The sequence below is a fragment of the Centruroides sculpturatus genome, unplaced genomic scaffold (assembly GCF_000671375.1).
Source record: "Centruroides sculpturatus isolate CEXI.00-Female unplaced genomic scaffold, Cexi_2.0 scaffold20, whole genome shotgun sequence".
NCBI classification, from domain to species: domain Eukaryota; kingdom Metazoa; phylum Arthropoda; class Arachnida; order Scorpiones; family Buthidae; genus Centruroides; species Centruroides sculpturatus.
The window spans coordinates 45,078-71,397 of NW_019384333.1; the positions used below are offsets into that span (position 1 = coordinate 45,078).

The 26,320-nt window shown below is 26.4% G+C and overlaps 1 protein-coding gene across 2 annotated transcripts in view; it reads left to right on the plus strand.

Moving 5' to 3' along the window:
* Positions 1-26,320, plus strand: part of LOC111630688 (low-density lipoprotein receptor-related protein 1-like) — a 138,289-nt gene that overhangs the window by 35,107 nt on the left and 76,862 nt on the right. Inside the window, exons 4-12 of one of the 2 annotated variants that reach the window (XM_023374831.1) lie at positions 998-1,126; positions 3,475-3,579; positions 6,154-6,279; positions 13,678-13,832; positions 15,360-15,459; positions 21,205-21,367; positions 21,522-21,747; positions 22,379-22,553; positions 25,090-25,221. In XM_023374831.1, the coding sequence (XP_023230599.1) occupies positions 998-1,126; positions 3,475-3,579; positions 6,154-6,279; positions 13,678-13,832; positions 15,360-15,459; positions 21,205-21,367; positions 21,522-21,747; positions 22,379-22,553; positions 25,090-25,221 (1,311 nt within the window). Of the gene's footprint in view, positions 1-997; positions 1,127-3,474; positions 3,580-6,153; positions 6,280-13,677; positions 13,833-15,359; positions 15,460-17,493; positions 17,641-21,204; positions 21,368-21,521; positions 21,748-22,378; positions 22,554-25,089; positions 25,222-26,320 lie in introns of those variants that run through there. The other variant, XM_023374839.1, reaches the window with a different exon arrangement.

A 26,320-nucleotide genomic window follows, 5' to 3' on the forward strand; every position in this document is an offset into this window, starting at 1 on the left:
GTATCGTTAAAAATTATTTTTTTATTTTGTACAAACAAAATAAATATATTGAAAAATATAAAAATAATAAAAAATTATACTTCAGATGTTAATTTGGTATCAAAAACGTAAAATATTTGAGTAGCCCAAGACATAGCCAAAGATTGAAGCGCCACAGCACTGGCGAAAATTTAAATTTGCCGACTGGAATTTTTTCGGATGATTGACTTTCGGAAAATCGACGCTCTACTGTATATATATATACACACACACACACACACACACCATGTGCTGGATAATAGCCAGTGAGTGCCACATGGGGGTGTATTTATGATGTGGATGTAGGAGTCGTCCTCAGCTGGTGCAGTGTGTAATTGCATGTAATTTAGATATGTTTGGAAGCAAAGACTTGCTTGGAGGTCTGGGAGGACTGGCAAGTGCACCACATGGTAAGCAGAGGTTGTAGGTTCATGTTCCCACTTTGGGCTAGTTTTTCTCTTCCAGACAGTTCTAAATTATTTAATAAATTATTAAAAATTATAATTATTAATTTAGATAAGAGTTGGCACCTAATGTCTATTTCTAATACCAAATTACTTAATATCTAATCATTAATAATAGCAAATTTATAGCCCCATTTGTTAAGGCAGTTGTTTGGTTGAGTATTTTTTTGTTTATTTAAATCAAAAATATTTTGATAATTTTAATAATTTTTTATTCATTATTTAAAACAATTTTATCTGGTACAATATAATAATGAAAAGTGAATGTATATAAATGAATAAAGTATTATTAATAAAAGATTCACATAAAATATTCTTATAGCAGATACATTTGAACTTTTGCTGTATACAAATACATTTTTTAAATTTACTTTATAAACTAAATTTTGTAGTCAGCTGATGTTTACTGTATGCTTTAATATATTTGATCTTGTCATGGATATTAATCTTAGTTAAATTCCAAAGATACAATTTTTGATTTGATATTAATTTGTTGTATTTTTCTTTTAATATAGGCCATAAAGATAATACGTGTCCTAAAAATTATTTTCACTGTAAAGACGGAAAAACATGTAAAAAAATATCTGAATTATGTGATGGCATTCCAAACTGTCCTGACAATTCAGATGAAGGATTATTTTGCCGTAAGTATTAATTTATGAATATGCCTTCATACGAAATAATTAAATATTATTTATGATTGAAATTCCTACAACGAAACTTCTAATTATATCATTTGTCTGACTAATGATATAATTAGAAGTTTTACTATAGATTTAAAATATTTAAATTTATAGTGAAACAATTAATGCATACACACACACCCACACACCACTCTGATTAATGCTCAGATTGCATTCCTGAAAATGGAATGCTAATTAAATATTTTTTATGTAATGCTTAACTTCTAGATTAATAACTCTAAGCATATCACTTAAAATGGAATCATTATGACATTTGTTTACTTCTTTTCCAACGAAGCTCTGTTTCATATACATTAAAAGTAAGCTCAGCAAGATAGCTTTCTTGTTCCAAGATGGCTTTCAGAATTGCGTAAAATTTCTGTACTGCTCTGACATTTGGACTTTTCATTTCACGAATGATATGTGTAGTAAGAAGGAATTAGTTTTTGTTATAAATCTATCAGATCAACCAATGCCAGCTACAGGTTTTTTTTTACTCATTTTTGGTTTTTTCTTGAATATGATTGAAAATGCTTTCTTCCTTTTCTATAATTATCAACTGACTTAGAGGCATGTATTGTGTTTGGTCATCCACCCAAATACTAAGCTTTTTGTTTTTCTTTTCATTTCTTCAAACAAATGACTTCTTGAATGAGTTACTTTGGTTGATAAAAAAAATTTGATGTCCTATTTGATGAAGCTTTTATCTTATCTGCATTTTTTAGAATTTTTCTTATTGTGGATGTTGCCAAATTAAACAAGCATTCACATCAACTAGACTCTTACCAGTATCCAATTAACATAAAACAGTATGTATCAATTAGACCTACAGTTTTAAATTACACACATTCCAGTAGCATTAAAAAAAAATAATAAGTCCACAGTTCTTGAATAAACCCATGTGTGGGTTTATTTGAATCACATTTTCTAAGCTACATAGTACTGTAAATAATCTACTCAGAATTGAAATTGTGTAAATTATAAAAGTAGCAATTAAAGTACAATTTTAATTGAAATAAATAAACATTTTTTGGAAAATACACATTAAGAGTGTATGACTCTTGGATTTGAAAAAAATAACCTGTTAATTTAATTACATATAAAAGGCATTTTAAAATTAACAGGGTGTTAGTTTTTATATATGACATATGGCTGGAAATTTTGTCTGTTAAATTGAGGTTTTACTGTAATGACAATTTTTTATTGTAATATTTGATTTTACAAATAATGTATTTTACAATTATTTAACATGTTTACAAAAAAGCCTGTTATATTTGTTAATAAGTAGAATGATTTCAAATAATCAGCAAAAATTGGCACCCAATGGAACTAGCAGAAAATTACAAACAATTAGTAAAAAAAAACAAAAAACTCATCAATCTCCAGAAGTTGAGATACTCCCAAATACATGGAAATCATATGTATTTTCTAAGCTAGTTGAACATTCCTAGTGATTATTTTATTACACATGTATACTCAAATATATTTTTTTGTATTCTAAAAGGTATTACAATATAACATGCACTTATATTTGAATGATAGAATTTCATTACCAAATGTTATTAGAATTATTTATAGAAAGTTTGTTGAATTGTGTTATTTTATATTTATATTTTTTTTTTGTGTATATTAATGTGGAAAATTCAGAAGACAGCCAAAACTAAATAAATGTTAAACTAAAAAATTAGTGCTTGTTAGTAAAGTTTTGATAATTTGATATTAATATCCAGTTTGTGACTTATTTGAATGTAGAATAATTTTTGTATTGTAACACAATATATTGCTGGCTGAGAACCACTTTGTTCTGTCTCCACTTTTGCATATTTTCAGATTTTAATACTACATTCTTCCCTAACTCTTGTTTTACTCAAATCCATATTTACTCTTCTCTATCATTGATGTCACCAAAACAAGAAAAAATTTTAATTTTTGCCTATTTTCTTGAAACTTTTGTTAGCTTTTTGGATGTAATTTGTCAAACTTACAAAAGTAGAGATAGAATAGTGATTCTCAGCCAGTAGTATGTAAAAGGTTTATAAAATTCAGTTTCATTAATGTTATGATCATCAAAATGTTCCACTCATTGATAATCTGTGCTGCTTTTTTTTATTCTACATTTGAGATATTTATCCAATTAACAGTAATTATTTAAGATAATAATATTGCTATCATCATTATATTATATAAAGTTTATTATTAATTTTACAATACTATTCTATATTTTTAATATTTAACATTTTTAGTATATTATTTTTCAATGAAATTGATTTTTAGGAAATGGTTAATGTAGTAACTATTCTTTTTAACAGAAAATGCTAATGCATGTGCATCAGCAAATTGTGATAATGGTTGTATGCAAAGTCCTCAAGGACCACTTTGCTTCTGCAGTGATAGGAATAAAACTGATTGTATTGGTAAGTATATTTTTTTAAACAGAGTCAAACCTAATTTATATGTTTTTCAGGGAGAAAACCTAATTGAGAAAAATATTGTGTAAGAGAAAAATATATAAGAAAAACTACTTTTGAAATTGAGTTTAGAGTAAATATTGTAATAACAAAAGTATGTCATGGCACAAATTAACACTGTAAAACCAAATTTGTATATGTAATTCTTAACAGAAAGTTTCAATTTATACATGTGTAATATATTTGAACAACATATAAAATGAAAGGTAAACTCATTGTAAAATTAAGTTGTCATACTTTAAAAATTGACCAAGTCCTGTTTGTTTCTTTTTCTTATGGGCTTGCCACATACTAGTACAATATGTAACAACAGTTGTCTCCTTTTGCTGAAATCTCAGTCATGTGAAAGAATAAAGAATCATTCTAAGGGTTAGTTCACTCTCACAAGGAGGGACCAGATGTTTGGGTCTTTGATTCAAACAAAACTTAATGTGCACATAACCTTAAATACAAACATCTGCTTGTTCAAATAATAGAACCCACTTCTCAGGCATTTCCAAAAATGGGCCTCTGAAAATTTAGTGTTCAGCTTATAAGTCTTTGGAAGTTTCACAGAAAATTTTAATGTATAATTGTGAAAAATGTACAACTAAGAAATGTATAAACAGTTCAACTGTATATACGTTCATTATTATTTATAATCATATTTAATGAAGAAAATCAAAATTTTCAAAAATATACTTTCAAAATCATTACATTATAATTTTAAAATATACAGTATATTTAATTTTGTTTTCATTAATGAAGTTTAAGACTTTAAATTTTTCATTCAAAATTAAGTTGAAAAGGGTATATAAATTAAAATAATGATTTTTAAATTTAAATTTAATATAATATATTTTATATAGTAAACGAGATTTTATTTAAAATATACAATATGTGACCTTTCAATAATAAAAATTTTTGTGTTATGTGACTCTAGATGGAATTTTAATGAGAAATTAGAATTTTGTTATTATTTGATGGAATAAATATCATAATTTGAAACAATTTAAAATCAAATGATTATCTGTCATACTTTTATAAAAAGTTCAAGAATATTTTACTTTTGAAAGAATTGCAGAATAATATGTAAATATGTGATCAAACGCAATATATAATGTGTGCTTAGTATATATATAAAAAAAAATAAATTCAGTACATTTTAATCTCTTTATTGTAATAATGAACATAATGATAAAAATGAAATGTTTATCATTTATAATACAGTACAGCATCGATTATCTGAATATCAATCAATCGAAACGTCAATTAATTGAAAGCTTTCCAGTCGGCAAATTTAAATTTCCGCTAGTGCTGTGGCGCTGCAATCTTTGATTATGTCTTGGGCTATCCAATATTATTTTTGTTGGTTGCATATTTTAGCTGGCAGGGTATGAGAGGGTACTTAAGAACATGCCAGAATTTGAACGAATTTCAACTGGGATAGGTTATAGGTTAATATATTTTTTCGTACATAATTGGTTATCCGAAAAATCGATTTTCTGAACAACCCCAGTCCCCAATTGATTTGGATAATTGATGCTGTACTGTATATATAATACATCAAATGTTCCTCATTTATAATATATATTTTTTACTAAGCACACATTATATACTAAGTTTGATCATCACTTACTTTTCTATTTTAAAATACTATAACAATATCCGAGTTAATTTTATAAATACACATTTGTATATTTAAAATTTAAAAAAAAATGTTTTTTTAAATTAAAAAATTTTGAAGTGTTTTAAAAGTTTATTCTAGAATTCTTTGTAATATTTTGAGTTTCTGTATAACATTCATGTTGGAGTAACAGTTCAAGTTTATTAGTGTTCAAAATTCAAACACATATTAATATAATTCTCCAAAATAATATTACAGTAAAATTTTTTAAGTAAACAATAATTTATGTAGAAGGCTTTCAAGCACTTAGTTCATTATTAGAAATTAATAAAATCAAAAATCAACATGAATAAAACAATGAACATTTGAAATGAAATAAAATTTAAAATTATAGTAAATCAATAACAACATATGCAAAAGATCATAGGTTATATATTATTATATCATTTTTATAATTTGTTACATATGCACTTGTAATTAATATATGCAACATACTTTATATGACATATTTAATATATCTCATCTACTCATTTTTTTTTTGTTCTGTTTATCTAAGTTTGATACACTGAATGTATTTTATTGGTTAGTTATTAAGATAAATTTAATTTTGTAATGATAATAGAGTTGTAATTTATATTAAATTATTATTATTAATATCTTCAAGTTTTAAATTTTATTAAAAATTAAATATGCAAAACACGCAAATATATTTTTATTTCTCTTCCTTTTTATGAACAGAATATAAATTTATAAATAGAAGGAACGTCATTAAGAAGGTGATAAATATTTAAATTAACCTTATTTTTACTTTTTCTATTTACAAANTTCATCATTTATTTATTACAGAATACTGTATTGTTATCTTTTATTATACATTATATTATAATTGTAAAATATCTCATTACATATTGTAGATACAAATGAATGCCATATTGAAGGAACTTGTGATCAATTATGTGAAAATGTGAACGGTTTACCCAATTGCAGCTGTGTAAATGGATATTATTTAGAGAAAGGAAAATATTGTATAGCAATCAATGGTAAGTAAATTGTCTGAAATATATAGTGATGGGGCAATTACTTCACATAGGTATCAGAATCAAGAGAAATCATAATTTATGATTCTTAAAATGATTCTTTAACATTAACTTTTAACAAATTAATTTTTTGTTTCAGGTAATAATAAAATTTGTTTAAATTATAATCATTAACAATCAAGTACTTCCAATTCTATTTTTATATGAAACCGTGGTAAGAAATAACAGTTACACAGACTATTAAAATTTACCAGTGTAGCAGGTTGGCAATTTTAAAGGTTATTTGGCACATGGAAATTATTTTGGAAATTAAAACCTATTTAGGATTATATTTCACATAAATTAAACTTTTTGTTAATGTGAAGTCAGCCAGAGTTATCGAGCTAATTATTACTCTTGATATTGCTTACTCAGCAGTCAAGTCTGGAAGACTTGCCTACAGCGTTGTAGGATGGCATTAAACGGTTAAAAATGTTAACCAAGAAATGTGGAGATTAGGCAATCCTGAGATTGTCTTCTCCTGTCTAGATTCCTGACACCAGATAGGGATAGTTCTTGTACCCTATCACATGTTTGAGTTTAAATCTTAAAAAGAAGGGCTGTTACAATTATGAGTGGGAGAGATTGCGGGTACACACTTTGATCGAAACTTGGAGCTGCGCTTAGTAACGAGACCATTATATAACAATAACAAGATTTAATAAATCAAACGAAGTAAATACAACATTATGATATTGCAAGAATATTAAATTCCTATTTTATACATGAAAGTAACAATTTTTACCTATATCTCACAAGAGAGAGAGAGAGAGGGAGTTTACAAATATGATATAAATTATACTACCTTATGATGTAAGTTGGTCAGTAGTCTTCAGAGGAGTACGGGAGATAGAGGTTAAATTCCATCTCCCATACAAATTCTTGTGGACTGCTTCAAACAGCGGGAAAACTACCCTTTTATTGGGTTTTCTGACCAATGGCATAAAATGATCCATGGTTACAACAGGATGCACCGTGACATGTAGAGGGGGTAAAAACACAGATGGTAGTCAGAATTACCGATAGTCCTGTGGGAAAGGAAGTTGATTTTCTTTTGTAAAAAGTGTTGAATGTGTCTTCCTTTTTGGTAAACAAACTCGTAAAACTAAATACATTTCCTATGCTAATTAATTAAATAAATTCTGATTCTCACATTAATGTACTGTTGACAATAATAACAATTAGAAGTAAATTATAGTTCTGCCCAAACTGCTGTCAAAATTTTACCATTGAAATTTTTTTACTATGCTTTGATTATTTAATGATATCATAATAAATGGTGCCTTATATATTTTGATGCTTCATCTACATTGAAAACTCTTAATTGATGACATCAAACAAGAAATTGATAATGTAATTGCTGTTAGTTTTAAATAAATCTAAAAGTTAGGTTTTTAAAATAAATCGTTTGATATACTACTCAGTGCCATTGATTTCTAACATAATAATTTAACTTACAGTAGTTCAGGGTAAAAAATGGCAACAATAAATTTATGCAAGCTCGTTAGGTGTATTAAATACTTGGCTTGGATGTCATGCCACCAGTTAACTTAATCAAAACTTCAGACTATGAGGCGTTAAATAGAATTAAAAGAAATATTTAAAGAAATATATACCTTAACATGAATGACATAAGAGCCATTCTAATTGGCTCTTATGTTATGCGTGTTAAGGTGCATGTGTGCCAATTTTTTGCATTTACAAAAAAGGCTTCATAATTTCAATGATCTTAATTAATAGCCATTTCAATCGGAGTTTGTTTGTTTTAAAACGCATGCGTACCAATTTTAAATGTCTAATTCTAAAATTTAAATCTTATTATTTTTAATAGTTATATTACAAAAATGGCTAATATCGTTAATGCTTAAATTTAAATGTTTTGTTTGAATTCTCTATTCGATTTTGAATTGCCTGAAGACGACGTACATATTTACATTGAAAGCACTTGGAAGATTAAAATATTTTTTTTAATTCTACAATTTCTGTAATAACTCGGGATATAATTCTTCATAATTGAAGTTTTTGACTATTTACAAAAATATAAAATTTTCGAGTCTGTCTTAATCCTTTTTTATACAACACCAGAAGTAACAGTTAACATGGTTTTTTGTTGAAGAATAACTTCTTAAAAAATTTACTTGTTTACCTTTGGTTTTTTAAGAAGTTATTCTTCAACAAAAAACCATGTTAACTGTTACTTTTGGTGTTGTATAAAAAAGGATTAAGATAGACTTGAAAATTTTATATTNAATAACTTCTTAAAAAATTTACTTGTTTACCTTTGGTTTTTTAAGAAGTTATTCTTCAACAAAAAACCATGTTAACTGTTACTTCTGGTGTTGTATAAAAAAGGATTAAGATAGACTTGAAAATTTTATATTTTTGTAAATAGTCAAAAACTTCAATTATGAACTTTTAATTCTATTTAATGCCTCATAGTCTGAAGTTTTGATTATGTAAGCTCCTTTATTCAAGCTGTTTAATTTATTTGAATGAAAATGACCTGGCAATCCTGAAAGCTAGTGCTGTTAAGTTGACAGCTTTTGAGACTATATCCAATGATGTTTTTGAAAAGAATTAAACTTGGGAATTGTATTAGAATTGAGACTTTTTAGTGGAATCAGTATTGGTATTACAGTCTGACTTAAAAAAATTTTTAATATCAATAGAGAAGTTTAATTAAAGATGTACAAAATATTGTCTATTTGAACATATTTCTGTACTTCTTTCAAGGAAAGTTGTGTTGTTTTCCAAGTTGTATACTAAAATTCAAATATCTTTTGCCTTGAGATAACTATGCATTTCTGTTGACAGATCCTTTACAATTCTGAAAGATAAGCAAACCTAAAATTACATATATGTCCAATCACAACAGAACTGACAACAATACCAATTCTGACAAATATACACAAACAATCTGAATAATTAAATTAATAAGGTAACTTATTGCAGTTTATTTTTATCATTAATTAGTCATGATATTGCTCAAATGTAAACTACCAATAGTTATAATCCTAGTTTGAATGTCCAATGACATTTTTTTTTTCACATAAAACTGTAACTATACACTTCTTTGTTAGTGACAATAAATTAAAGTTGAAAGTATTTTCATTTTCAATAATTCATTCAATTTTAAATTAGTACAAAATTCTGTTTCTTATTAATGCAGTATAAATGTGAAATTTAAAATAACTTTTAATTAAGAAAACAATAATAATCTTTACAATGATATTTATTAAACTGATATTGACTGATTAAAATATAATTTTAATATCCTGTTCAGTAATTTAAATCACTACAATCTGTAATATCTTTACAATTGTGGATATTATATATATTTTTTAATTAATAAGTTAATATTTATATTTGCATCATATATATGTATAATATAACATGCTTTAGTTTGTTTAACAGTGAAATATTCAATTATTCTTTTGTTTTAATTTAATTAATATAACTTTTTTTAATACCTTTTGATAGATATTTTTAATATCCAAGAATTTATTTATATTTGTTTATTAGATTACATATTTATGTAACAGGAAATTAATTTTATACTGTACAATAAAAGTTTAATTTATTTGATCTTCATTACATATTTATACTTATTTACAATTATTTCAATTTTTTAAGCTATTTGTATTAATTAATCTATTGATTTACATTTTCAGAGAATACAGCATTTATGTTTATCTGAAATTTTTTATGAGCACTTAAATTTCACTATTTTTACAGGTTGCATATAATCGTCCCTTTGTTCCTTATTCTTTTAGTTCTGAGGCACAATTGTAATTTTGTGTGTGTATTCTTCTATGGTCAGAGTATACCTTCATGCTGTTATATCAAGGTGTCCAATGGATCTGAAAATCCTGGAAATTGCAGAGAATTTGGTATTAAACCTGAAAAACGAAAAAAAAAAAAAAAAATTATTGCAGCACATAATGGAAAGGGAACAACAGAAATGATTTGAATGTGCACATTGTTGTATCACATGATATGAATGATGATCTAAGATTACATTATGCATACTAATTAAATTTAAGTATAATAATTACTAATATTTACTTCAATACTTCAAGAAAGTACAAAATTTGAATTATGTAGCTTTAAATTGTTTTAATGAAAAAAATATAGCTTTTTCAATTGTAAGTACTGGTAGCTTATTTATAAGTGTAGTCTTGTGGGATTCACTGAAAAACAGTTGGCACCCTAGTTAGCGGTTGGTGTTGTTTGGAAATGAGGTTGTAGAGAGGTCTGATCACAACAGTTTCAAAACTCTTACTGAGCAAATGCTATGTAGAATCCATCTATACTTCAGCAATGCTTGCAATTTACAATTGCAGGGTTTGGAACCTGTCACTATTTTAACCAAAATAAAAATTTTAAAATTTTTTCAAAATAACCAAAATGTTTTCATTTATCACTATTTTTGCAAAATGTCATTAATTAAGAGCCTTTTTTGGAAAAATGTTACCATATTATGTTTTAATGTGACCCTTTTCAACATTTTGAGCAGCTGAGAAATTAAGTGCATATTAGATTTGAAGTATAAATGAGGAGCTTGGAAGCAAAACATGTTAAGTGACATTAGCATCATTTCCAGTATTATAGCATATTAAACCTGTTAACTGTAATTTGGACAGATTTCACTACGGTTAATTGATTTTATCTCATTTGGATGTCACCTGTGTATTGAAATTTTGTTGATTTTAATAGTGAAATCTATTTAAATTAACAAGTTTCACATGCTATAAATTTTTAATTTACAGTTACAAGACAATAAAGATAGATTTAATTTTATATGAAATACAAGATTTCATAATAACAAATAATTTTTTTCATGAAAACAGTAGTTTGATCAATATTATGTTCATATAATTTGTGTGTAATATCTAGACTAAATAAACTTCATTTAATGCAGAGATGTGAGATGTTTTTTGGTGAATGCATTTCTATGCCTCCATTTCTTTTAATAACAATGTGAAATTAATGGTCACTTCTTGACACCTGTCACTTTTTTAACTATTTCCATAATAAAAGTATGTTCTGATGCTGTGATTGTAAATTGCAGGTTGTAAATTAAAACATTCTGTGAGTTCCATTACTGATGTTGATCTCAGCAAAACAGAGTCTCTGCACAGTACATACAGTAGACCTTGGATAGGCCACTAAAGATTGGAAAATTAGGAACATTAGAATGAAGGGAGTAACTGACAGAGTGGTGTTAAAAATTCAAAAAGACTGTGCAAACTGCATACAAATTGTAACTACCAAATTGCTGGAAAAGTTGTCACTGAAATTCAAATTGACCAAGGGAATGTCATGCTTAAATCTAGCTTATACAAGGAGTAGAGAGAAAGCATTAAAACTGCTAGATACAAATACGTTATGAGAAAGATTGGGTGGAAATTGAAAGAACACTGGGAGTGTATAAAATTTTTCTAAGAGATAACAGATTTGATAGAGATCTCGTATATATCAGATCTACAAAAATATTGCTCGAACAATGCCTCCGTGAACAAAAAACACATATTGAAAAGAGAGCACTACTGCCTTAGCTATATATGTAGTGAAAGTGGCATTACACCTGAACTACAACAAGCGACAATAATCCAGCAAACTCGGCATATAAAACCAACTACGGAATCTGGAGGCATTAGAGATTTTAAAACAGACTGCAAAGGCCTGTCAATCAATTTTAAAGATGAAAAACAACTCTCGAGAGCATGGCAGGTTATGAGCAGGCTATATATGACCTGGTGCTTTAATGATTGACGCAGGCGCACATCTTTGGAAATTTTAAATTTAAAAAAATTTGAAGATAGAAACATTTGGAATGTTTAAAATCAGAAGTTAAATCGAACTTGGATCGCACCAGAAAAATGCTTATAGATCATGTGAAGAAGGTCCTAGGGTGGATCAAAAACATTAGTGTTACGTTTCTAAAATTAACTGCAAGGCTATACAAGATTAGTGTGATGTATTTGTATTTATTGGTAATAAATACAAATAGTCACACTAACCTCTTACCAAATAAAGTTCATGTTGCATTACGTTATCCCATCAATCTAATCCTTATTTCATTATGTCCTTATTGGATATCAAGCTGATCACACTGTCAGCTTGAAACTTTCCAAAGGGAATAAAAATACCTGAACCATGAGTCAAGTGGAGAATGACCTAGGAATTCCTTCACTTCTTGCCTGTTAATCTTTTCTGGTCATTGTTTCCTAACTAGAAAACAATAAAATATAAATAGGAGAAAGAGAAAAACAGTTGTTCTCCTATGATAGACACCACTACAGGAAGCATGCACCAATAGACAGAGATAGAAAAAAGAGTTGGGAGAAATGCATTTGAAAGTAACAAAATATTAATTTATTATATAATTATAATTAAATGATTATGGGCATAAAGCTACAGCTTAATAATTTTGGACACACTGCATTTGTTTACTGTTTATTAAAATTTGATCAATTTGAGATTTTTAACCACTTGAATATTTCCAGATCCATTTCATGTTGGTTTTAAGTGAAAATTTTGTTTGAAGATTACTTGAGTTATATCCACTGAAAATGAACATCTGCTGAAATTATTCTTTCTTCTGATTTTCGATTGTCCAACAATATTCTTACGTGAAAATTATATCAATGTTTGTCTCAGTAGCTCCCTTGCAAAGTTCAAAGAACTTTTTATACTTGGATAGTTTGTATGTGAATGTTATAAACTATCAACTATAGTAGATATAGTAAGTGATGTTTTCCAGAACTTAAATTTTGAAACTGTTTTCTTTACTTGATGATAATCTGCAAGATTTTTTTACTTAAAGGTATCACTGGTTCTTTCTTGAAAGGATACAGTATTAGCTCTTTTATTAAAAGTAGTTTGTTTTCTTTTCATAATTGATCATAAACTGCTTACCATTTGATTGACCCAATGATGCTTTTTAGTTGTTTTCTGACACGCAAGTTATGGCAGCACTATTCTATTTCCATGCCATAAGAGACTTTTTTATAATTTACATAATTCTTTTCTCAGTTTAAAATCAATTTGCAAAACTTACATCATCATTTTAATATGCGACATTAAAGTAATGAATATTTTTAAAATATAAATATTATAAAATATTTTAAAACTTAACATTAATAATCAAGTTTTTAACTGTATATTAATCCTTATTATGAAATTTAGTTTGAAATTTACATTTACTTTGGAACATTTTAATATAACTTATTCATAATGATTAAACTTCTGATAATTTAACTTTGTAAAATATTATTATTAAATAAGCTTAAATCAGATTAACTGAATTGATGTTAAGAATATTTTTATAGATGATTATTTTAATTCTATTTTCTCTAGAACCAAAAGATCAACCAGCCACATTACTTTTTGCTAATTCAGTTGATATACAACACATATATTTGAATGGATCAAATGTTGAAGGAAGTTACTCTGCAGTTGCTAAGGAAAGTCTTGCAATGGATTTTAATCATCGAAATGGAAGTTATTGTTGGGTTAGTTCTTCTTTATTTTGAAAATAATATTTTAATAATACAATGATATAATATGTTTACTGAAGTAAATCATAAACCAAAAAAACAAATAAATGCTTGAGATATCTTAGGAATCATTATTTATTTGGATAAAATGTTTTTGAGATATCTTTCATTTTATCTTTAGTTTCCAACTGAACTCTATCTTACAACCAGGAATGAATTGACTTCTGTACCTCCCCTTACACATGACACTGATTATTCTACTTCACCTCTTAGCAAGAACACACAAGAGAAAAATGTTAATTGAATGAAGAACAACAATACATTTAACAATTAAAACAGTTATGAAACATATTATAGGAAAGGATTTAAATTTAACTACTGAGCACATACAGAAATGCACAAAGAAAGAAATACAATGATATAAATATACTTTTATAATCATGAATACTAAGAACCTATCTGAACCTGATTGCAGAGGAGTTAACAATATCTACATATTTAGATTTGATTATAAACGAAAGAGAAGAGCCTAAGTTTGATCCTTGGCTCTCATTCTTAAAAGTCAAGCCAATACCATTATCAGTCCATAGACAATTAATTCCTTTATTTTATATTGTAATATCTAGATTGAGTATTTTGTGATTCATTAATATATTTGTTATTCATTTTAGATTATCTTGTTTACTACTATATTATACTTTATGCTGGTTGCAGAACAGACTGCTGAGTTGAGATGATAAATGCCTTAAAATGTTTTGTCCGAATAAATCAATGACTTCTAAAATATCTCAAGTATTTGATTTTTGGGTTTGTGATATATTTCAAAGTTTGTCATAACAGATGATAATTTACTGAAGTAGCTGTAAAATTTAGTATGTTTTTGAAAAAGTTTAGTTTTTTTGCATGTTTGTTTTTTCATTCTGTAATTTAATAATTGCATTGACTGATCATTTATTAAAACAATTTTTCATCAAATTCAGCTAAAGAAATTATTTAAATATGCTTATGTTAACAGAAAGTTTTTAAAATATGTGATGCTTTGTTTTGATTTTTTTCTTTTCTTCTTGACAATGTTTCAATGAAGATGAAATATTTGGAATATTATATTATAATATTTATTTTATAAGTTGGAACTGAAAGATTTACAATTATCATATAATGTAGAAAGCTTAGTTTCATTTAAAATAATGAAATATTCAGTTTTTAAGATTGATAACAGTTTCACTAATATTAATTAATATTAAAGAATAACAATCATTAAACAGAAATTAAAGTTTATGAAAATTTATTATAGCAATATATAATTATAGTTGCAGATAAAAAATTCAAAAAATAAATATATAATGCATTTTTAATCATAAAACTGAAAATAGTTTAGAAACTGAGATAAAATATTTTATTTATGATTTTATTTATTTATTGTAATGATATGCAATTAGTTCATACTTAAATCATACTTAATTCATGTTTATGTTAAAATCATGTAAATATAAAATAATATCATTTATGAAAATTAAAGTTTTTCAATGTATTTATTACCAGTTAAATCATAATAATTCAATGATATCTGTTCGTTGTGGGAAAGTTTATGAACCTCATATTACATGGTCACTACCTCAAACAAATCTCTTTTCATTATCATGTAAGTATTAATTTTCTATATTTACAAGTTTTTAAATGAAGTTTAATATAATTAAATCTTTTGTTTTTAAATTTGTATTAACTGTTTTAGTAATAACTTTTAATCAATGCCAAATGATTGCTGTAATGCATTGGGCTCTTTTTCTTCTACTATTAATAATTAAATTTCAACTAATTTTAAGTAAAAATAATAGAAATACATGGGTGGCATTATTTACATTTAATAAATATATAAAAATATAAATACAACTTTTTACAACGGTGAAAAGAAGGACAAAAGCAAGGTTTTACCTTTGTAAAAAGTCATATTTATATTTTTATGTATCTATTAAATTCAAGTAATTTGTTACTAGAGGTAGGCATTAGGTGTCATCTCTTATTAAATTTAATTTTTTTAAACTTGTTTATTTAATTTTTAGTATTAACTATAAAAAAAAAGTTTATCGTAAAATTTATCTTTTAGAATATTTTCTTTTCTTTTGAAGAATATTAGAATCAATTATATTCACAATTTATGATTTTTAATTGCAAAAAGTAATTTATTATGTGTTAAATTTTAATTACTTAATAATTAAGAGGATTTGGCATTGCAGGTAGTTATGTTTCTATCAATTGATTACTAAAATTATAGTACAGTTATCCCTCATATAACACGGTATTATGTTCCAAAAAAGTGCTATGTTATGTGAATCCATGCTATACAAAACAAAGGACTAAAGCAAAACATAGGGTTACATTCCAGAAGTTGGCAAAAGTATGCTATTCTTTTTCATTACTAAGTGCGTTCATAAATAGTGGTCGCTCTGCAATGGGAGTGCGCTGCTGTTTGTAGGCATTTAGGAACGATGGTGAAAGAAAGATGGCAGCGCCTGCACTATCGCTAGTATTGTGATGGAGGAATCTATAATTCTAAAATGAGCTTTTAGAGGCAAAAGAAGGGTCCCAATTGTATAATTTAACCATTAACTGGATTATTTGTTGAAAGAGCATTCAAAGTAGCCACAAAAACAATTAGAATGCTCGTGCGGAGTTATGCAGAGGTATAAAAGAATGCACCCTTCATTACATTTAATGTTGTACGAGTGTTTTACCCAATTTCCAAACTTTGTTAGAGTGAATCCATGCTATACAGGGGATGTTACCAATTCTCGAACCGTGTTAGAGTGAATCCGTGCTATAGAAATGCCGTGTTATACAGGGGTTACCTATATTTTTAAAATTAGTTTTGGATTTTTTAAAATTAAAATTATTTTAAAAAATTCTTTAAACGAATTTTTAAAAGCATTTAAAAATTTTTGAAATGCTTAACTTTTCAAAAGACTATTTTTCCTCCAATTACAAGATAATTTCTATCAAGAAATTTATTTATTTTTTTCTAAAGACCATTTTCAAATTTCATAATGGCCAAGTTTTTGTTACATTCTAATATTTATGAGATTTTTCTATTTTTATATTGCATTTTAATATTCTATACTACTACAAATTTTATTGGAAATGTTTCTGATAGTGATGTTTTTTTGTCTATGCTTTTTATCAAAAGTTAGCAACATTTTCGTTCAAATAGTCTATTTTATGAATTAAATGCTGAGAGCCTGTTCATCTTACTTTCAATTAACATAAAATTCAGAATTCATACATTAAAATTTCATGAATATGTATCAATTAAGTGATTACAATTTATCCTAAATCTGTAACCTTTAGATTTCTCTTATTAAATGGTACTATAATTAGCATGGATATTATAGTAATAAAAATATTTTCAAAATTAAATAATGTATTTTTGATATAGACTTACTACTTATTCAAACTTTTTATTTTTGTTTTGATTTTGAATGACTTGTACTTTTATTTTTATTGTTAATACAGATAATTGCAAATTGCTATCTTTAATATAATATTTATTAAATATAAACTATTATGTTAAATAAACAATTTTTAGAAAGTAGATTGTTTTATCTAGTTAAACATTTTTGAAAACAAAAGTGGCTGNATCATACTTAATTCATGTTTATGTTAAAATCATGTAAATATAAAATAATATCATTTATGAAAATTAAAGTTTTTCAATGTATTTATTACCAGTTAAATCATAATAATTCAATGATATCTGTTCGTTGTGGGAAAGTTTATGAACCTCATATTACATGGTCACTACCTCAAACAAATCTCTTTTCATTATCATGTAAGTATTAATTTTCTATATTTACAAGTTTTTAAATGAAGTTTAATATAATTAAATCTTTTGTTTTTAAATTTGTATTAACTGTTTTAGTAATAACTTTTAATCAATGCCAAATGATTGCTGTAATGCATTGGGCTCTTTTTCTTCTACTATTAATAATTAAATTTCAACTAATTTTAAGTAAAAATAATAGAAATACATGGGTGGCATTATTTACATTTAATAAATATATAAAAATATAAATACAACTTTTTACAACGGTGAAAAGAAGGACAAAAGCAAGGTTTTACCTTTGTAAAAAGTCATATTTATATTTTTATGTATCTATTAAATTCAAGTAATTTGTTACTAGAGGTAGGCATTAGGTGTCATCTCTTATTAAATTTAATTTTTTTAAACTTGTTTATTTAATTTTTAGTATTAACTATAAAAAAAAAGTTTATCGTAAAATTTATCTTTTAGAATATTTTCTTTTCTTTTGAAGAATATTAGAATCAATTATATTCACAATTTATGATTTTTAATTGCAAAAAGTAATTTATTATGTGTTAAATTTTAATTACTTAATAATTAAGAGGATTTGGCATTGCAGGTAGTTATGTTTCTATCAATTGATTACTAAAATTATAGTACAGTTATCCCTCATATAACACGGTATTATGTTCCAAAAAAGTGCTATGTTATGTGAATCCATGCTATACAAAACAAAGGACTAAAGCAAAACATAGGGTTACATTCCAGAAGTTGGCAAAAGTATGCTATTCTTTTTCATTACTAAGTGCGTTCATAAATAGTGGTCGCTCTGCAATGGGAGTGCGCTGCTGTTTGTAGGCATTTAGGAACGATGGTGAAAGAAAGATGGCAGCGCCTGCACTATCGCTAGTATTGTGATGGAGGAATCTATAATTCTAAAATGAGCTTTTAGAGGCAAAAGAAGGGTCCCAATTGTATAATTTAACCATTAACTGGATTATTTGTTGAAAGAGCATTCAAAGTAGCCACAAAAACAATTAGAATGCTCGTGCGGAGTTATGCAGAGGTATAAAAGAATGCACCCTTCATTACATTTAATGTTGTACGAGTGTTTTACCCAATTTCCAAACTTTGTTAGAGTGAATCCATGCTATACAGGGGATGTTACCAATTCTCGAACCGTGTTAGAGTGAATCCGTGCTATAGAAATGCCGTGTTATACAGGGGTTACCTATATTTTTAAAATTAGTTTTGGATTTTTTAAAATTAAAATTATTTTAAAAAATTCTTTAAACGAATTTTTAAAAGCATTTAAAAATTTTTGAAATGCTTAACTTTTCAAAAGACTATTTTTCCTCCAATTACAAGATAATTTCTATCAAGAAATTTATTTATTTTTTTCTAAAGACCATTTTCAAATTTCATAATGGCCAAGTTTTTGTTACATTCTAATATTTATGAGATTTTTCTATTTTTATATTGCATTTTAATATTCTATACTACTACAAATTTTATTGGAAATGTTTCTGATAGTGNTTAAATTTTAATTACTTAATAATTAAGAGGATTTGGCATTGCAGGTAGTTATGTTTCTATCAATTGATTACTAAAATTATAGTACAGTTATCCCTCATATAACACGGTATTATGTTCCAAAAAAGTGCTATGTTATGTGAATCCATGCTATACAAAACAAAGGACTAAAGCAAAACATAGGGTTACATTCCAGAAGTTGGCAAAAGTATGCTATTCTTTTTCATTACTAAGTGCGTTCATAAATAGTGGTCGCTCTGCAATGGGAGTGCGCTGCTGTTTGTAGGCATTTAGGAACGATGGTGAAAGAAAGATGGCAGCGCCTGCACTATCGCTAGTATTGTGATGGAGGAATCTATAATTCTAAAATGAGCTTTTAGAGGCAAAAGAAGGGTCCCAATTGTATAATTTAACCATTAACTGGATTATTTGTTGAAAGAGCATTCAAAGTAGCCACAAAAACAATTAGAATGCTCGTGCGGAGTTATGCAGAGGTATAAAAGAATGCACCCTTCATTACATTTAATGTTGTACGAGTGTTTTACCCAATTTCCAAACTTTGTTAGAGTGAATCCATGCTATACAGGGGATGTTACCAATTCTCGAACCGTGTTAGAGTGAATCCGTGCTATAGAAATGCCGTGTTATACAGGGGTTACCTATATTTTTAAAATTAGTTTTGGATTTTTTAAAATTAAAATTATTTTAAAAAATTCTTTAAACGAATTTTTAAAAGCATTTAAAAATTTTTGAAATGCTTAACTTTTCAAAAGACTATTTTTCCTCCAATTACAAGATAATTTCTATCAAGAAATTTATTTATTTTTTTCTAAAGACCATTTTCAAATTTCATAATGGCCAAGTTTTTGTTACATTCTAATATTTATGAGATTTTTCTATTTTTATATTGCATTTTAATATTCTATACTACTACAAATTTTATTGGAAATGTTTCTGATAGTGATGTTTTTTTGTCTATGCTTTTTATCAAAAGTTAGCAACATTTTCGTTCAAATAGTCTATTTTATGAATTAAATGCTGAGAGCCTGTTCATCTTACTTTCAATTAACATAAAATTCAGAATTCATACATTAAAATTTCATGAATATGTATCAATTAAGTGATTACAATTTATCATAAATCTGTAACCTTTAGATTTCTCTTATTAAATGGTACTATAATTAGCATGGATATTATAGTAATAAAAATATTTTCAAAATTAAATAATGTATTTTTGATATAGACTTACTACTTATTCAAACTTTTTATTTTTGTTTTGATTTTGAATGACTTGTACTTTTATTTTTATTGTTAATACAGATAATTGCAAATTGCTATCTTTAATATAATATTTATTAAATATAAACTATTATGTTAAATAAACAATTTTTAGAAAGTAGATTGTTTTATCTAGTTAAACATTTTTGAAAACAAAAGTGGCTGTTTAGAATTAAAGTTAATATAAATATGAAAAAGTAATTTCTCAAGTAATTTTTCAAACATTAATGAAATCAATCTTTTATTTTCTTTAACTTTTCAAAAGTTAAGGAAGATTAAAACTTAATTTAACTAATCTTCAAAATACATTGAGGAAACTTGCTACTTATTTCTATAGTGGTCTTTTTGTTTATTTAATTGCATAAAACAGTTTTCAAGCTGTTATAAGCTCATCATCAGATGCCTTTAACTACTAATTCAAACAATGAACTTCTATTTAATCATATTTTGTTAAAATCAATCATTTTCAGATCAGTTCTGTAATAAATTTATAAATTTCACTGAACTAGTATTGAGAAACTTAATTTACAGTGACCACATTTTATGCTAATTTTGTTCACTCTATAATGTTTATATCATTAATATAATTAGTATTAGTTTTTGAATGATAATGCTAAATCATCTCATCAAATATATCAGCTGAATATTAAGTATTATATTGATACTTTTTGTTTTTTTCTTATTGTGTTTTTATATCAATAATTTTCAGTTATTTTAAAATTATTATATTAAAATAAATAGCTTTTAATGTAATTGTTATATATAATTTTCTTTTTAAAGCTGTAAATCAATTAGCATTAGATTGGATATCTGGAAATTGGTATTTCTTGGATGATAATCGTGAAATGATTTTTATGTGTAATTCAACATTAGAAGTATGTATAGTTGTTATTGATGTTGCACTTAGTAAACCACGTGGAATAGCTCTGGATCCAACAAAAGGGTAAATATTTATATAATGTGCTATTTTGTATAGTATAAATATTTTATCAAAATAATTGTTTACATATTAAATTTTGACAGGACTTGTTTATAAAATATAAAATAAATAATTTTTTATATCTTACATTATATTGTATTTGTATGATTATTTCTAGTTTCCTGTTTTTTACGGAATGGGGAAGTACTGCGCCATTATTAGAAAAAGCTTACATGGATGGATCAGAACGTGTTAAACTTGTAGAACACAAAATAGTTTATCCTTACGGAGTGACTGTAGACTTTCCTAATGAACACGTATACTGGGTGGATACTTATTTAGATTTTGTAGAAAGAGTTAATTATGATGGTTCAAATCGAAGGACTGTTATCAGAGGAATGCCTGTAAGTTATTTGAAAAAATGTAAAAATTTTTATTTCAGTATAATGGTTACATATTTACATTTCACTTCTTAATTCTTTTCAATATCATAGAATGTTAAATTATTTTCCTATTAAAAAAACGTTATATATTTTTCAAATGCAAACACAAAATGTTAATCATGTTCTCAAAACACATTTATTTAACTGGAAATTGACATTTATTTTATTAATTTATATGAATTAGAAAATAATATAAATTAACATTATATGTTAGTATAAATTTATTATCATCATCATCACAAGCAATATTTAACACGAATTGATAACAAAACAAAAAAACACATTTAGATTTAAGAATACACTTTATAATATTATGATCTAATTAATTAAAATGATAACAGAACACAAAATAAAACTGAAAAACTCAAATATTTTTTAATACATTTTGTTGTTAGAAATAAATCCTGAATTTGATGTTGAAGCCTGCAAACTTTAATTAAAATTTGGAATGGAATTGAATATAGTAGAAAATTAATAAAATTGATTATGTAATTTTTATATTATAATTGTTTTTAAAGTTATAAATTTATTGTTAACAACATTTAATATAATTAATAAGTGAGTTATATAAATGAAGTATATATATTTACAGATGCGAATTTTATATGGAATTACAGTATTTGAACAATATTTATATGTTACCAGCTGGAATGGAAATAAAATATTAGCAGTTCATAAGTATAATCATACTGATATAAGAGTTATAAAATCCAATCTTACACGTCCATTTTCTATACATGTTTATCACAGACAAAGACAACCTAAAGGTATGTAAATATTTTATAATGATTTTATATTTTGTTATTCTTGTGATGTACTGATTATCATTTGTTAATTGTTAATGTTATTAATTGGCTCCTCCACTAATTAATTGTTAATTCTTTAATAGAGTAATTGGTAAGTAATTATTTTATTGGAAATACAGTAGAGTCCCATACAATGCGGGGGATTCATTGCGCATTATAGGAAATTGCATTATCGAAGCCTGCATTATCACACGATTTATGAAAGTTTAAACCTTGGCCTATAAGTTGAAAAAAAACGTATACCTTTGATCAAAAAAATTTGAGAATGTTCCTTACTTTATTTGTGCATTGTACGGAACTCTACTGCATATAATTTAATAATTTTTAGTTTAAAAGGTAATAAACATAAAAATGACATTGATAAAGTTGTCATCTTTTTAAATAATGATAATTCGAAATAATAAAGGTTACACATTTTGGTTTTGTTGGAAAATGCTAGCTTTTGTATTTGTGTTTTTAATTGGAAATTTTTATTCTATTCTGAAAAATTCTATATTTCTATAGAAATATAAATATTTTTAAGAATAAGCATCATTCTTATAGCCAGTTATCACATTTGATTGATTAATTTTAAGTGTTATCTGCTTATTTTTGAAACAAATTTTTCATTTTTAGTTCGAATTCAGATTTGCAGTTTGCAGTTCAAAACCAGATATAAAAGCCTTTTATTAAGTAGTATATAGCAGGGGTGGCCAACAGTTTTTGTCCCCGGGCCTAATTGGAAAGAGAACTTTTTCCAGAGGCTGCTTTAGGAAGATTTTGAGGTGGTGCGAGATCTCATTGTGGTGTCACCCCGTAGAGACAGAATTGTAGATAGAGATTAAAGATACATTTTTCACACTATCATGCTTTATCAAATTTCTACGCTGTACTTACAAGATTTGTAATGGAGGGTTAACTCTAAACGCACAGTGAGTTGTTGACCTTTTCTTTTAGGCATCAGAATTTTTCATCGAGCTATTCAGACTTGAATAGCTAATATTGAAAGATTGATCACAGGCCACATAAATTCATTAGATGGGCTGGATCTGGCCTGCGGATTGTATGTTGACCTTGCCTGATATATAGCCTACAATCTGATTACTATCTAACCTAACTATTATAGATAGGTTAGATTAGTTATATTGATCACCCAAAAATAGGAGATAATCTACCAGAGATGTTATGGGATCTAAGAAGGAGAGTGCTTATTGTACCCAAACATTTTAAATTTAAGAATCCTGTTTATTCAATGAATGTAGTTCTTATTTATTTATGTTACCAAATGCATCAATTTTAAGTACATAGTCAACCATGCAATGTTTCTCCTTAACATCTTGCATATCATGCAGTCAAGCTTGTTATAACACAGTGTGGACAGGATACTAAGCAATAGAGACCTTGCTTACCTTTATTATGTGAATATAAAAAAATTCTAATTTATTTTTTATTACAGTGATGCAATCATGATGTGCACCTGCTAGTGTACTGAATAAACCAATAGAGATTTCTGTTGTTTATTGTTATTTCTATTATTCCAATTGTTTCCTTCTAACCATGGTTAGAAGAAGGAAACAAAACATTCAAAGCCTTTTTCTCTTTCTCTCCTTTGTATACAAATCAAATATCTGACTACTAAAATTTATATCAGTAACCCAACTTGATTGACAATGATTTATATAATTTATTTTTCAATATTTTCATAACTTTAAAACCAGAAATAAATAATAAAATAAAGATTTATGTATTTAATTTGCAGATACTAAACAAAATTATTGACATGAAAAATTAAAACTAAAAATTGCTGTACATAAACCAGGTTAACTCAAGAAAGCTGCTAGAGGAGTATGAGGAATTTTCACTCTGGCATTGTGATGATGTCACAATAAATAATTGCTATTGTCTTATAAAGTTCAGCTATTATGCTAGATTGTTACTTTGACTATTTGTTTCACAATATTTACTTTCATGTCTGTTATTAATTTTCTATTATTGCATGAAATGCTATATTTAAACACCATGTTTTTTTTTTTTTTTTTCACTCTTGATGTGGCCTTCTCTTTCTTTGATGTGATATTACATAATTCAAAATTTATTTTTATGAATAGAATATCAATTTATGATATTGAGCTTATGGAAATTACAATTTGATTAACGATTGTTTTCCAGGAACAAGTTAGGTTATAAAAGTGGAAGGTCTACTATAGCTAATAGTGTGTTACCTAATAAGAGAATAAATTCTGATCTAGTAATTATTTAGTTATTGGAATGTTCTGGTGATTTAACTAAAAAGCAATAATGTTTTTATATTTTATTATTATTATTTAACATACTATGTATTTATAAAATTTTGTGTGTGAATTTTGTGGATATTTATAAAACTGATATAGTTTTTCTGACTTCAGAAAGTCTAACAATGAAAAATTTCAGATGTGAAATAAAATTAAGTTATATTTGTTTGTTTGTATTTTCTATTGCATTTTAATCAAGAAGATAATAAAAATTTTTTTCTTTTCAGTTCCACATCCTTGCAGTATAATGAATGGTAATTGTGAACACATATGCGTAGTATTTTATAAAAATGAAATTCCTATTGCTCGGTGTAAATGTAAAGCTGGATATAAATTGATTCTTGAGAGAAAATGCGTAGGTATGATAAATTGAAATTTTCTTATTTAAGAATTTATTTATTTCACTACTTATACAAATTTAAGAGACATCATACTGTATACTAAGACATTTCCTTTGAAATAATAAAGCTATAATGTAAAAAAAAAAATTTAGAAAAAATATAAAAATATGTAATACAGTGGATGATCGGTTAATGAACAGTCAGACTGCGAACAAATTGGACAACGAACATATTCAAGAAAGATTTTTATGTTTGGACAACGAACACCTCACAGAACAAACACAAGAAGAAAGCGACATAAAATAAAGAATACTGATTGGTCTTCCCTTGTCTCCAGGTGACAATTTGAAACCTTTCAGAGCTTGGGAGACATCAACATGATACCGATCAGATAGTATTCCTCCAAACTTTGAAACGTTCCCTTGTAATTCCAGCCTTTTGTTTATCTTTCTGACAAATAATTTTTTATAGTCTTTGCAAGACTGTCAGGCATGCACTCGTTAAGTTTTGCATCAGTTTTTATTTTCAAAAGGTGAGAGTTTAACTGTTTAATCAGATATTCATTAATGTTTTAATACCAAATTTCAAATTTTATGCAGGCCTCACATTTACATAATTTTTTTGTGTGCTAGTTGATTTCTGATCTCTGAATTTTTGTAAGTACTTTCTGAACTTTTTATTTAAAAAAGAAACTTATAATATTATGGAGCCTAAAAAGAGTGGAGTTTAAAAAACTGTGCTTACAGCAGAAACCAAGTGAGAGATAATAGCCAAGGTAGAGAGTGGGCAGATGTCTGATGTTGTAGGCAGTATGGCTTGAACAGGTCTACAGTAGGCACAATATTAGCTAAGAAAGATATAATCAAGAAGACTCAAGCAGCTAAAGGACTAATGAAAATCACATATGAGAAGTAAAGAACATTGAAGAGCTCATAATGGAAACTGATCTGATGATAGAACTCCAAGAAACTCAGCAAAATGTATTTTCTTTTGAAAAAGAGGAAGACAAAAGAGGAACAATGCCGACGTCTGCTATTAAAGATCTTTTGAAGAAGTGGGAGGATGTCAGAACAACAATCATCTAAATGGCATCCAAAATAGATTGAGGTTAATAGGC